Source organism: Watersipora subatra, chromosome 1 (assembly GCF_963576615.1).
Source record: "Watersipora subatra chromosome 1, tzWatSuba1.1, whole genome shotgun sequence".
NCBI classification, from domain to species: domain Eukaryota; kingdom Metazoa; phylum Bryozoa; class Gymnolaemata; order Cheilostomatida; family Watersiporidae; genus Watersipora; species Watersipora subatra.
Genome location: NC_088708.1, coordinates 31,136,093 through 31,150,214, shown reverse-complemented (window position 1 = coordinate 31,150,214; position 14,122 = coordinate 31,136,093). Strand labels below are relative to the sequence as shown.

Sequence of the window (14,122 nt, the reverse complement as noted above, 5' to 3'; positions counted from 1 at the left end):
ATTTTTAGACCAAATTCCAGAGACCAAAATCCTCTGTAAGTTTCCTTACAGAGGATCACAGTCATCCCATTAGCGAGCCGTATATAAACGTTACATAAATTCGCGCTCGGCCAATATAGATTTTCTTATTCGGCCAAAAAAATTAGTCTAGCTCATAAACCGAAAAGGTAAAGCAATACTGTTTTTATGTTCAAACAGCATAAATTAGACCAATATATTTAAGCTAACTTGTACTGCCCGTTAAGGTAAATAACCTTAATCAGGAATTGTTTTTTATTGTAATTGAAGCTACTGAGACGAAAATAAATTGGGTGCAGATGCATGCAGTATTTTTGAACAAGTCATGAAAATAAATAGATCATATACTGATTCGTTTAGAACAGCAATTTAACTGAAAGAACTTGCATTGGAAACAAGTACTCAAATGGGACTTCACCCTTTAGAAACCTTAAACACCGCTATAAGATAACACATTCATTTAATCTTCTTTTTGAAAACAAAAATAGAGCATTATATCAAATCTAATGGTAGCTACCGTTTCGGTAGCTATCATAATGGTATCTATAATTATACCAGAAAGTCTACTATTACATCAGGACTAACGGTAAACTTTCTGCTAGACGCTTTAGGCATGCAGGTGATGTTTGAGCTAGTGTGTATCTGAAAATCCTTTTTTGGCGCTCATGTATTTTCGATGTGTGCCTTACTCCTTTCACTAGTTGGCATTTTCATGAAAACTGGACAATCTTCTAAATCTGTAGGCTCATCTCATTGACAAATAGTTTACATCTTAAATGTCTTGGGCATAGTAATTATTGTGTGGCTTGTTGCTCAATTTTCATGTAAAGGATGGGACGCTAGACAATTTCTTGATAAATTGTTTTGAAAAGTTTTAAAAAGAGAAGGATTATTGGCACACACTGCCAAATAAGTAACATAGCTAGCATCTCTAAACATAATATCGTGGCCCTCTATGAAGCAATTAAAGTGGAGTATGAACGGGTGGTATCAGTTAATCAGTCCTTGTCTGCTCAGAAATATTTTTCATATGCATGCACATAGTTGAACATTATAATGAAAAAAAACTTGACATTGAAATGATCGTAAATGAAAATGAGCAGCATTGAAAATAAAGTCATTTAAAGTAAGTGCGGATTTTAGTAGTAATGACTGTCATCAAGGCTATAATCAAATGTTACTGCGATACTGTATTACCATTCATTTACCTGCTCGATATTCAGATTCAATAAGTATATAAAGTTACATCTGTTATATCTTCTTTCGGCATCTTCTTTTGCTTCTATACATTTATAATGAACCAAAAACAAAGTTGAGAACAGCTCATGTGATGGTTTTGTAATTTAGCTCTATAAATGTCAAGTACCAAAGTGTCAGTGCTCTAATCATGTGTTTGTTAAGTTTGCATCATCTTTCAGGAGTAGACAATTTTCCAGTTTTTGTCAACAACTATGGCAGCATCTGTAACAGCATCGCGCTTTGCCTTACTTAAAATAGAGGGTAGTGATGATGACGATGCATCTCGTGAAACACATACCAAAACTAAGGATTCTCGATCGAAATCGGCTGCAAAGAAAAAAAATAAAAAGAAACAAACTACAGAATCGGCAAATGTGAGTATGGAATTTATTGGATGAACTCTTTTTATAGAATATCCATAGCATACACCAAAATCTTTACCTTTCATGGTGCTGCTGTATTCGGTTTGAATCTTACTCTCTCTTATTGACTTTCTTAAAGCACATAAATTACATAATTTTTTTATTATATATTTCAATACATCAGAGTCTTGGCTTTCGAATGAGCCTATATTCAATACACAAAGAATAATAGAACTATGAAAACGGGGTGTCAAAAGTACGTCCTGCAAAAAACACTTGGTTCAGGTACTCAAAACGTGGCGTCATAATTCTTATTTAGCCTTAGGTCGTCGATCCCTTTTGCTGCCATTGAGGCTGCGTTTTTCTGTGACAATCGGTGCTGTTAAACCCGGAGAGCGCTAATAAATGTTCTAGGTTAATTAATTATGCTTCAATAAATGTACTGTCGTTGATAAAGGTAATGAAATCACATCGATTAAATTATGACCTGCGGTTGCGTGGCCCTAGGACTAAATGTCAATCGCACTTTCGCGAGATCACGCAATGCTTGAAATTAATTAGTCTCAGTCGTCACCCGTAACATCGCATTAAAAATAAAGAGCCAGTGCATAATATCATCAGGAAAATATAGTATGGTTCTTGGAGTCTGAGGTACTTATCATAGAAATAATATGTACATGGAGAACTAATGACACTGATTCCTTTGTCATCTTCATTCGTTCTCTGGAGTTGTCCTGCCTTCGCCTGCCACTAGCGTCATTATCGTCACTTTCGTAATTGATAAATAAGCGGTAAGAGCACACAACAACGAATATGAGAATTGTGGCGTCACAATTTTCGAGACTATGCCAGTAAACATTTTCGCGGTAGAGCTCTGGGGAAATCCTATAAACACCAACCAATGTCTGTCTCATGGCAAACAATAGCTCATTCGAAAGCCAAGACTGATGTATTGAAATATACAATAAAAAAATTATATAATTTATGTGCTTTAATGGCGAGTTTAAAGAAATAACAGCTAATGTAGCGGCAGCATGTGCTGGCAGTATTTTTTTTATTTTCTATTATGCGTTATTCGCGTAGGCCTAATATGCATCAAGAGTTCTGCTCACATTTATGGTTTATATGATTAGCTGAGATCTCTAGCCTTTGGAGGAGGTGGGGGCAAGTCTGGAGGCAGTCGGTCTAACAATGTAGGAGGCAGTTCTATTCAAGAAGCTCAATTCCAGTCATGGGCTCAGCATGACAAAGACCAGGTCGATGAGCTTTTCCAAGATGAGCTGCAACAAGCCATTCTCTTGAGCAAAGTCGAATTAGAAAAACAGGTACATTGTAAACACAGTTTGGGCATTATGTGATATTTTTGAGTGGCACAGATGTGAGAAGAATCTTTTACAATTGGAAATCGTGTAACAGAATAATACTATATAAGCTCCACATTTGTAAAATTTTCTGAACAGTAAAATAGCTTGTGTTTCGTTACAGTTGGTTTAGGCTGACTTGTCTGACTGAATATGCGGATTTCACATTTATTTGCTGAATGTTTATTTGCTGTATAGAGATGATCTGGTAAAAGTTATTAATTTATGCAGAGGAACAGAAGTTTGACTTTGAAAATGTGAAGTGACAGATCTTGTTGAATACAGCTGAAGAATCTTTATGTTTCAACTTCAGCCAAACCTTAACATATGAAGTTATTTTTGATATTTGCTCCGTATGTCAAAACCATTGAATGCTGAAGCAAATATTTCTTCAAGAGCATATTGTTTTATTTCATTGGTTATTATTTCATTCGAGTGTTCAAAAGACTATAATAAATACTATTGAAGTAATTACATATACCATTAAAACAAATGAAGTCTATAACATATATCATACATAAGAAACTATGTAAAACAAATGAAAGTAAAAGCCTAAATTTATGGACAATAGAAAAGGTTTTTGTTGTTGCTGTATCTTAGAGGCTCCTGAACAGAAATGTAGTTTCAGAAATGCTTAAACATCGTGACAGAGTGTGTGATAGAAATAATAAACAATTTACTTTTACAATGTACACCAAATCTAGTTTGTATTTTTATTACTGTAACGTACTGGTTGGTTATCTCCACCTTTTTCACAGTATCTTGTAAAACTACGCGAAAGCCTAAAACGGCGAAATTTCCGACATTTCATGTTGGAAACTGCTTTCTATGTAGAGACATTTTTTTTTTCAAATGTTTAGTCATATTTCAATCGATTCGTATTCAAAGGTGTTGATCATAAATCAAGGTTTGGTGCCAGTACCATTACCCAACAGTCTAGTATTCATCTGCTTGGCAGCGTTTAACTTGAAAAAAATGTTTTTTTGATCAGAGGAATTGTCACACAAGGATGTTAAAAACTTTAGAGAGCAATAACTTTTTTATATTTCATTGTATTATTTCATTTGCGTATCAAAACCAAATATAGACATGCCCTCCTCAGTTTGCTCTTTACGTGATATTCATTCCATTGCTGCTTGTGCAATACTTTGTCTAAGTAAATATAGTAGAAAATTGAAGAACGGGTCTTTTCATCTTTCTATTGTAACAAAAAATTACTTGAACAAGTTTGATAACAAAAATTTTTAAATTAAAGATTACCCCGCTGACTTTGAAAGTGTTGCAATTATGATATAGCATTGCTTGTAATGGTATACAGCAATACAAACTAGGCTTACGCTCCTATGCAACGAGTGCCTAAACATTCTGATGACAACGCACTCATTAGGATGATAGCAAGATCTTTTTTACGTGTTAACTATTTGGAACCATAACAGAGTCCTGTAAAAGCTTTAGATATACATGTAGGAAACTGAAGCAGTAATATAGCTTTTCAAGTCAATGGATGTAACAACAATATTGTATTTATCATTGACCTGTGCTACATACTGAATGCATGCAATTTATTCTATGAGAAAATTACTCTTGATAAAATACCGTGGTCTGTCTCATGATACTTTTCGCACAATGAATAGATTTTTCTGATGTCACACCTCCTTTACGCAAACAGAACCTTCATGTGTTAAACAAATCGAGTACTTAGAACGCTACCCAGAGGTTTTATTTCCTGTCAAATTGCACCGTTCAAATATGTAAGGATGTGATGGGATCGCTGGTAAAAGTTGTAATTGCACTGTGTGCAGACTGCAGGCCATTCCGAGCACACAAAGAGTGAAATAGGTGATGTGGATGGAGGGGGAGAGCATGCAGGGGATCGTAATAACAAAAAGAAAGGCAAGGGAAAGAACAAAGGAAAAACCAAGTCAATGAGCATAGAGGAGTTTCATCATGGCTCAGTTCAACCAGAGGGCAAACGTATGTAAACATTCATGATGGAGATTATAAAGTAGGGGATAGTTTGAATTGAGTAGTGAACTACGTCTGCCACCACTGAGAGCGGTAGATCTGGATATTGTTTCAGTATGTTCTATCTTTTGTAAATCTTTCCAATTTTACACTTGAATGTGTTTGTTTTTCTTAGCCGTGTCGCTAATCGTTTATGACGGCGGCCGCATTAAAAATTGTCAAATTGTTTGTCGCGACTTCCTTGTGATACAAACACAGCGAGTCATGTAAACCTTAATAATAGCTTAAAAGCAGGCTCAACAGTAAAGTTCAGTAACCAATTCAGTGATGTGAAGTACACATAAATACCGAGCGCATTTGAAAAGCTGACAGGCATTTGAAAGAAGTCAGCGGTATATTTTTACGAAATGCTTAATCTAGTTTTTTTGTTGATTATTTTTTCACTTAAGCAATTTGACCCTAATGTCGTAAGCGAGGGGCGACAGCATTGTCGAACATCAGACAGTGGCTACGTATCAGTTTAGCAACAAGTGTCACTAATTAGCTCAGATGTCAACCGAGATATTCACACGCTCCATATGTCATGTACGATAGTCACTCTATTATAACTAACCAGCTGTGATGCCGTATTGGCAAAAATTCAATCATGAATTTTGAGAAAGAGCAAAGATCTCTATACCATCATTTCAATGATAGGGTTTGCCTCACATCTACAGTACTGTTTACTGATGTAGACTACACATTTGAAACACTACTCATGGGGCATTTTTAATTGTTTGGAATGCCAAAAGTGAAGTTGTGTAATTGTAGGAGTATGAGATTTTGTTGCGTTGTCAATTGTACTTTGCGTATAATCAACTATGGCACCCTATTAAAATTCTATTAGTTTAGGAAAATACTCCATACTTAATGACTTTTCATTTGATTATTTATCTTGTTCCGTTTGAAGTTATTTGTTCATGCCATTGAGCAAATAGCTCCTATTGTGACTGCCTTTTCAGCGCGGTTTGCATGATTAAACAAAAGCTAGTAAATGACTTGTAGTTTATGTCGGAGGCTATAATAGTGTAGGTATTAGAATATTAATCTTAAGCAAAAACTCTAAGTTTTTGCTACAAACCTGAACAATCTTTTAACTATTCGTAACCATCATGGTTCATGCAAAGTAACAATTTCAGTCTCATATGATGAAGCCACTGTCAACTGTAGTACAGTCATATCTATGGTGTTGTCAACCCTATAATGTTGTCAACTCTTTGATGTTATCAAATCTATGATGTTGTCAACCCTATGGTGTTGTTAACTCTATGATGTTATCAACTCTATGATGTTGTCAACCCTATGGTGTTGTTAACTCTATGATGTTGTCATCTCTATGGCGTTGTCATCTCTATAGTGTTGTCAACCCTATGGTGTTGTTAACTCTATGATGTTATCAACTCTATGGTGCTGTCATCTCTATGGTGTTGTTAACCGTGGTGTTGTCAACTCTATGATGTTGTCAACCCTATGGTGTTGTTAACTCTATGATGTTGTCATCTCTATGGCGTTGTCATCTCTATAGTGTTGTCAACCCTATGGTGTTGTTAACTCTATGATGTTATCAACTCTATGGTGCTGTCATCTCTATGGTGTTGTTAACTGTGGTGTTGTCAACTCTATAGTATCAGCAAGTTTTGTAAAAACCAGTTTAAACTTGTTGTTTTGATTAAGCCTCTAGTACTAAGGAAGATCACCTGCCCGTCCCGTTTTTGTTAACAATATGCAGCTACAAATGGCCATTTTTCTTATCAGCTGCTTTGTTCAGCTATTAAAAATATAATTATGTTTGAAGTTTTTCGTAGTATCTAACACTTTAACGGTATTGAATCACTTCTGCGATTTCAAAAGTTTAAATGATGAAGTTAAATAACTAACCCTGCTCCTACTGATCTAATAATACATTAATGATTTTTATAGAAGCAAAACTCCGACCTGATTTTTACAGTTGAACTCGGCACGAAACTTCGACAATTAAGAGATGTTCAAAAGTTGAATTTAGCCACATGTTTTTAACAGGGACACAGCCAATAAACATAATAATAGATCAAAAAACTCTATCATTCGTCCCTAGGAAGCATGACATACGTAAGAAAAGACATTTAAGAGATAGGCCATAAACATCGATCTCTCGTCTTTCAAAATGTAAAAGCATATATATAAGTGACACAACTGCTAATATCTGTATGTCATTGGATATAAATGTGTTTAGATTAGGAGTTTGGATTGTTGGGAATACAATGCATGGCACATGCTTATTGCAGAAGATGTTGAAAATGGTCAAAGAAGAATATCCGGAAGTGGTGATGATTTCTTTACCGAAGTTGCAACGGAAGCTGCCAGTATGATTAAGAAAGATAAACTACAGGAGGAATATAAAAAGGTTCGTTATGTTTCAGGAGGCGTTGATAGATTTCTTGTTAGGAAGACATACTTAATCGGTTTCACTGAATAACTCTCTAGTTTGTTGGGTCTCTTGTAGCAATATAAGGTGCAGGCTGTACTTGTTGGTCTCTTGTAGCAATATAAGGTGCAGGCGGTGCTGCAAGCCAAGCAACTCTTTAGTTTGTTGGGTCTCTTGTAGCAATATAAGGTGCAGGCTGTGCTGCAAGCCAAGCATAACACCGAGTTAGAATCAAGGGACAGCGCAATAACTGAACTGAAGTCTGAACTAGCTGAAACTCAGGTGATTTTCCCAACTTATCTGCTTTTTATATTGTAAGTCATCATGGTTACTGGAACAGCCTCAGCGCATGCTTAAGGATCCATGAAAGATTGTAGTTTTTTCTACTGGTTGGAGAGATTCATTCTAAAAACATATGTATGTCAATTTAAGCCATGCATTGTGCCAAGGTTTGATGTTTGTTTAAGAAATTGTGCCAAGCAATATAGCAGCGGGATATTCATTGTCGCCTTGCTAATAATATTACCGTATGTAATTAGGTGGATCAACCGATTCAATAGCTTTGTCATTAATCTAGTTATAATCTATATACAAATGCCTCATAAAACCGGGATTAGAAAAATTCATGATTTTTTTTCAAAAAGATCGAATTTTTCTCATACAAATCAGTTTTAATGATTTTTTGATAAATTTGATTTTTTTTGCTCATTTTTGTACACGCAAATTGTCTGTGAGTTGCATTGCACGTCAGCATCCTGGCGAACCTGCTTTTCAATATTACTGACCTACAAGCTCTGATTTGATAATACACAAGTGTGAAGCTATTTGTCACTGCTAGCATCATGGTGGAAATGCTATTCAATGCTCCATAGAAAAAGATCATATGGCTAGTATATTCAGTTGTGATTGTGTTGGTCTGGTTGCCTTTAAAGAAGACACCGTCATTTTGGATAAAGGAGTTGTCTGCTTATATTTGATTCTGCAGCAAGATTACTCCAGTCTCAATGCACAAAGCAAAACTCATCTAATAAGATGTTATTTTAAACTTGCAGGCAGAGTTGAAAAAAGTGAAAATGAGGAATAAGCAGTTGTGCTTTATTCTTGGTCAAGGTGAAAGTAAGTGTTGTCTACTCTTGTTTGGTGAGGCTGTGGGATACACCGTATTGAGATGTATTACTACTAGCTACTGATACATCTCCAGCATTTCCCTAGATTAAACATTGCACTCGTGCCGACATGACCATGTCAAGTCCAGTGGTGATGTGCGATTGTTTGCTACACTTTCCTACCGTTACTTATTGAAACAATTTTAACATTTCATTCTCCTGAATACTTCATTATTAATAATTCTATTGAGTGAGTGGTTGACTCCCCTACACTCTGAATTGTGTCGCTTTGCTTACAGTGAAAGAGAAGGCGGAAATCCTTCAACAAGTGGACTCACTTAGCCAAATCAAAGATGAGCTTACTGCTCAAGTCAGCATGCTAACCAGTGACCTTGAAAAGGAAAGGTCAAAGGTTCACGCACTGCAGAATGAGATCAGCAAGCTCAAGGTAAAGCTGCATTCACACCAGCCGATTTGCAAACCAAGTTTTTGTGGCCGATCTCTAAATGATTTTATGGGAGCTATCGACCAGATTTTGAAGGAGTTTGGACTGAGCGTAGGCAATTTTGGCAGTTTTTATTTGCAGGGTCAGATGACTTTAGGTGGTATATTTTTAGTGAGTCGTGCTTTTCATTATGTTAACGGTTTCCTACGATGCTTATCGTGGACGTGTTTAGCAAGTGTACTGATTATTTTGCACTGCCCAGCTCATCACTAATAATGGATATCTATAGGGAGAACAACATTTTGCTAACATAACGTGCTTCAACTATTATATCAACGGATAATAATTAAAGCAGATGTTTCAATTATTATGCTATGACTGTAATAATCGAATGGAGAGTAATAATTCTGTTAATAGCACCCTTCAGTGGTGCTATTAACAGAATTATTACTGGAGAGTAAAGCTATGACAAAAACATGCATGAATGTAAAGACAAATATGACAATATGTGGCGATATGTTTAAGTGGCTACTCAAATTGAAAATCAGTCATCGATAAAATTATTCTCTGGACAAAATTGGTTTCGGGCTCATTTGCTTTGTGCACACGATGTGACTCTTGGTCAGTGGGGCAATCGGCCTGAAACCAGCTGGTGTGAACGCAGCTTTAGGATTACAATATGAAGGAATTACGTAACCTTAAGTTTATTTACTTGTTAAATTCTTCAACGCAGTCTCTGAGTGTAAACCCTTGCTTTATAATAATTGCAGCCTGGTTTTTGGTGTGATTATGAAAGTTGATGAGTTGAAACCTGGCCTCCCCTAGCTAACTTTCTTCTCATCGGTCACTACAAAGTACACACTTCTTTCAGCTTCTAAGAAGTGCGTCAATACACGGTGCAAACTAAACTCCTGTGCATTCCAATCACGCCAGCTTTCAAGGATGAATTTTATGTGGAGCTTATAACAGCTTTAATCAGTAAATACGTCTCAAACAATTTTTTATGATATATCTCAAACTTTTCACAAAACCAGTCAATTTTTTAAAAACTTAGTTGTTCAGGTTGTTTTGGAGCTCAAGCATGAGGGTTATGTACGTTACGTAACTCTGTTATACTCACAATCTAACCCTCTAGAGAACAAACTAGGTATGGTGTTACTGTAAATGTGGTATAGCAGAATTCACTATGAAGTAAATTTGCATTTGTTTCCTTATTTCAGCATAAAGGCAAGTGAACAATGAAGACGAACCCATCGTTTCATCAATTCCTACCACTTGGAAGGATGTTCTACAACACTCGTATATATTTATTTCATTGTGTACATGTACAAAGATTCATTGTATTTTTGGTGTTATTTACTCAAAATTACATCATAACAATAGAGTAATCCATAGACAAGGTCGAAAAATATTATATTCTTAAAAATGTAACAACCATAAAAAGGTCACTCAGCCCTGGAAAGGAGAGATGCATTGAAAATGTATGAGCGCGCTCAGAGGTATACAAGGGTATAACAGGGACCTTCAGAGTGCTGGGTGTCTTGCTAATACAATTACACAACAACTTTTGCCAAGAGATACATGGCAACTAGAAAGGTTATTCATGTTATATTAATAATGGTAGAAGAGTCATTGCATTGTGGTTGCGCTCGCGCAGGCAATGGAATCTTTACACTGCGATCTGAGCTTGATTGATTTCTTGATGTCAGACACTGACCTGAAGCAGAAAAAGAAAGTGTACCACATACATGGAGGTGCACGAGGGTTATAGTAGGAAAGTGTACAGCATACATAGAGGTGCATGAGGGCTATGATAGTAGGATGTGTACCGCAGGCATAAGAGGTATATAAAGTGTAGTAGGAACATCATGCAAAACAACTATGAATCAAAATGTTCCATTTGTGCATAGGAAGCCTGTGACAGGTAATAAAAGGCACATCTAATCGCTGTTTACCTACAAATGTACAAATAAATCTAATTTGTTTGGACTGTGTTTAAACTGGTTTCACAAAATTTATTCCTCCAGACTTAGGATACACCACTATTCTTTTTATATTCTGTCTTTAAAAAGAATAAAAAGAGTGTCTACGACCTTCGACAAAAAACTATATTTTAAATTTTTTAGTAAACTTCAACAAAAATCCTATTTAAAATGAAACAAAATTTGGAATTGGATCTCTTGTTTTGTCATTCACTCGGCATTGCATTCAAGAGTGGCAAGTGTCAGGCCATTTAACAATAGATTGAAAACTTAAATTGTTTCCATATTTTTTATTACCTAAAAATATGAAAGGCAAAAAGAGAGTGTCTGTTGACATAAACAATTTTTCATTTATGACATCAAAATAAATATCAAAGCTTCTGAGGATTTTAATGAATAAACAGATTATTACAGCCACACCACCCTTAAATTCTCTATCGATTCATTCCTATGATTGAAATATAGTCCCGACAATACTCACCTCAAAGGATAACTACACAGATACAGTAGTCTACACCTTAGAACATGATATACTCACCTCAAAGGACAACTACACAATACAGTACTCCACACCTTGGAACATGATATACTCACCTCAAAAGATGACTACACAATACAGTACTCCACACCTTGGAACATGATATACTCACCTCAAAAGATGACTACACAGATACAGTATTCCACACCTTAGAACATGATATACTCACCTCAAAAGATGACTACACAGATAGAGTATTCCACACCTTAGAACATGATATACTCACCTCAAAAGATGACTACACAGATACAGTATTCCACACCTTAGAACATGATATACTCACCTCAAAAGATGACTACACAGATACAGTACAGACGGTTCCCTACTTACGAACATTCGAGTTACGAACAACCCGTACATACGAACAGGTCTGCGCGTATGTCCGCCGCTAATACCGACGGTATTACCGACGTATTAGCGGCGGAAATAGGCACTACTCAGAAGCCCAATCCAGCATCCACCTTTCTCTGCCCAGTTCGTTGCAGCGCATAAGTGCGTGAACGTATCTCCAGTGCGCAAAGAACTTTTTTATTTTTACTGTACGTATTGTAAAGGAATTTGCCGGCCTTTACTTTATTGGTTACCCTACTAATATAGCACTGAAGCAACTTACGAACAAATTCACCTTACGAACAATCGTTCGGAACGTAACTCGTTCGTAGGTTGGGAACCGTCTGTATTCCACACCTTAGAACATGATATACTCACCTCAAAAGATGACTACACAGATACAGTATTCCACACCTTAAAACATGATAGGCTTAGAAGCTGTGACATCCGTGACATATTGTGTGAATCGCTTGAGAAACTTTGGGTACTCGCGTTTATAGACGGCTCTGAGCACAGATGGAGGTGCCCAACCTCCGGGATTCACTATAATCAACAATACAATTCACTGATCAGGGCCTGATTGGATGTTAGTGTTTGTCCTACCGACTCTGTCAATGTTCAGAAGCAATGTTAGTGGAAGTTGTAGAGAGTTATCAAGATTGCAGCATATGCCTATGAGTGATGATGCAAACTTTGGTGCCAACTTTTTATAAAGATATATAAATAAAAGATAGCAAACACAGACCTAAAAGAACTCAATAAACAGCAAGAGTAAAGTGCGAGCAATAACCAATCACACAAATTGCATAACAAGAAAGGCGTTAATGGAGGTTATCAGAGAATGGTTAAACAACTCCAAAAAGCTATAAGATAGTTTTAGGCTTTGCTTTATGATCGTGTTATAGATGAAAAACAGAGTCAAAGCGAAACATGCAATTACGGGCGATTAATAGTATAAAGTCTGTGATTCCCATAATAACGGCTACTGAGAACAGCTACAGCGCGAGGAGTCAGGCAAACAGTAACGTCTCAAGTCTAAATTAGTACCAAGGGACAGATCGTCTCACAATAGCAAACAGCATAGGTACCTACATGTATGTGTTCGGAACTAATACATATTGCAATTTGTGACATCCCTTTTGGAAACTAGCCTTAGTGATACATGTGTGAAAGTGCGTAATAACCAATGTTGAAAGCACGACAAAGCAAGAACATGGACAAAAGAGGAAATAGGGGAACAGCGGAAGGAGTCTCACCACAAGCGTGATAGGATATTTTAGTGCGGACATTTGCTCTAGTTAGTTTTTCACTGCATAATCTGCTCTCGCAGATCATAGCCAAGTTCATCTTCAACCGAATCATTCCATTGTTTAACTAAAAGTATATCTTACATTGCAAGAAACTATACGGGAAAGCGGGTGAAGCATTCAGCAGGCAATACATATAATGTCATACCATTGGCAGCATACTGCACATGACAAGTGATGTCGTCTCTCGTTGTCTCCCCACCATCATCACGAGGAGTGACAGTGGTTTCGCATATCAGAGCGACATTCATTTTAACTCTAACACATTTGGTTGGCTACAAATATCCACAGCAAGGTTGTCTCCATATAAGGGCCAATGCAAGCTTAAATAGTAGGTAGAATAGGCTGAGCTAGACTCCAGCCATTGCCTGTCTATTTATATCTATAAATACCCTTAATTAAACGACATATGACAGCAGCTAAGTACACGGTTGCAGCAAAAAAAATGAAAAGCAATTGTCTCATGAAAGTATTTGCGATCATTTGACTTTGCTTGTGGACAAGCAGTGGCACAGTGGCACAAGTTGAATACAAGCAAGAATCTCTGTTATATAGCTGACTATCCACTCAGCTGACAAACTTTGCACGATACCAAAGCACGATTACTATATTGTTTTCTTTTGTTGCTCTATAAAAAGTCATAGAATTTTGTGTTTAAAATAACCAGATGTTTATCACAAATGCAAATTCCACTAATTACATAAGTATGGATGTGTTTTTATTTTTATAGTTTTAACTATTCAGGCAGGCATTGCAGGAAAAGGATGTCTATTTAGTTTGTGCAGCTTGTCTGTCATCAGTCATATTATATTACTATTGCAATACTTTGAGCAAAGTTTATTTCTTTTCTAGTTTTTATCAAAATTTTTTATCTAACATTTTAGTTACCCTAAAATAGGAAAAGACGCCAATCTGTCAACTTTTTGCAACGTTTGTATAAAGAACAAACAAAAGAATCCAATCTCAACTTGATTTGTTCGTAATAAAAACTTATTTGTAAAACTATCATGTTAAACTCCTTTTAAG

General features: G+C 36.3%; 2 protein-coding genes across 3 annotated transcripts in view; one reads left to right on the top strand and one right to left on the bottom strand.

Moving 5' to 3' along the window:
- The first annotated feature begins 93 nt into the window (after positions 1-93).
- On the top strand, positions 94-10,299 carry LOC137392266 (G kinase-anchoring protein 1-B-like). Its single transcript, XM_068078936.1, has 9 exons — positions 94-167; positions 1,437-1,631; positions 2,753-2,944; positions 4,783-4,954; positions 7,249-7,367; positions 7,569-7,670; positions 8,441-8,504; positions 8,794-8,942; positions 10,160-10,299. Exons 2-9 carry the CDS (start codon positions 1,470-1,472, stop codon positions 10,172-10,174), a joined length of 975 nt encoding a protein of 324 aa, XP_067935037.1. The 5' UTR covers positions 94-167; positions 1,437-1,469; the 3' UTR covers positions 10,175-10,299.
- Positions 10,226-14,122, bottom strand: part of LOC137392251 (ceramide transfer protein-like) — a 29,702-nt gene continuing 25,805 nt past the window's right edge. Inside the window, exons 12-15 of one of the 2 annotated variants that reach the window (XM_068078919.1) lie at positions 13,245-13,371; positions 12,204-12,332; positions 11,403-11,438; positions 10,226-10,656 (exon numbers count right to left, since the gene is read on the bottom strand). In XM_068078919.1, coding sequence (XP_067935020.1) covers positions 12,205-12,332; positions 13,245-13,371 — 255 coding nt within the window. In that variant the 3' untranslated portion in view covers positions 10,226-10,656; positions 11,403-11,438; position 12,204. The other variant, XM_068078927.1, reaches the window with a different exon arrangement.

Excerpts from the sequence above, each read along its gene's own strand:
- LOC137392266 (XM_068078936.1), top strand. The coding sequence starts at position 1,470 with ATGGCAGCATCTGTAACAGCATCGCGCTTTGCCTTACTTAAAATAGAG. Across the intron at positions 4,955-7,248 it reads AGTTCAACCAGAGGGCAAAC|AAGATGTTGAAAATGGTCAA; the intron begins GTATGTAAACAT and ends TGCTTATTGCAG. Across the intron at positions 8,505-8,793 it reads TATTCTTGGTCAAGGTGAAA|TGAAAGAGAAGGCGGAAATC; the intron begins GTAAGTGTTGTC and ends CTTTGCTTACAG.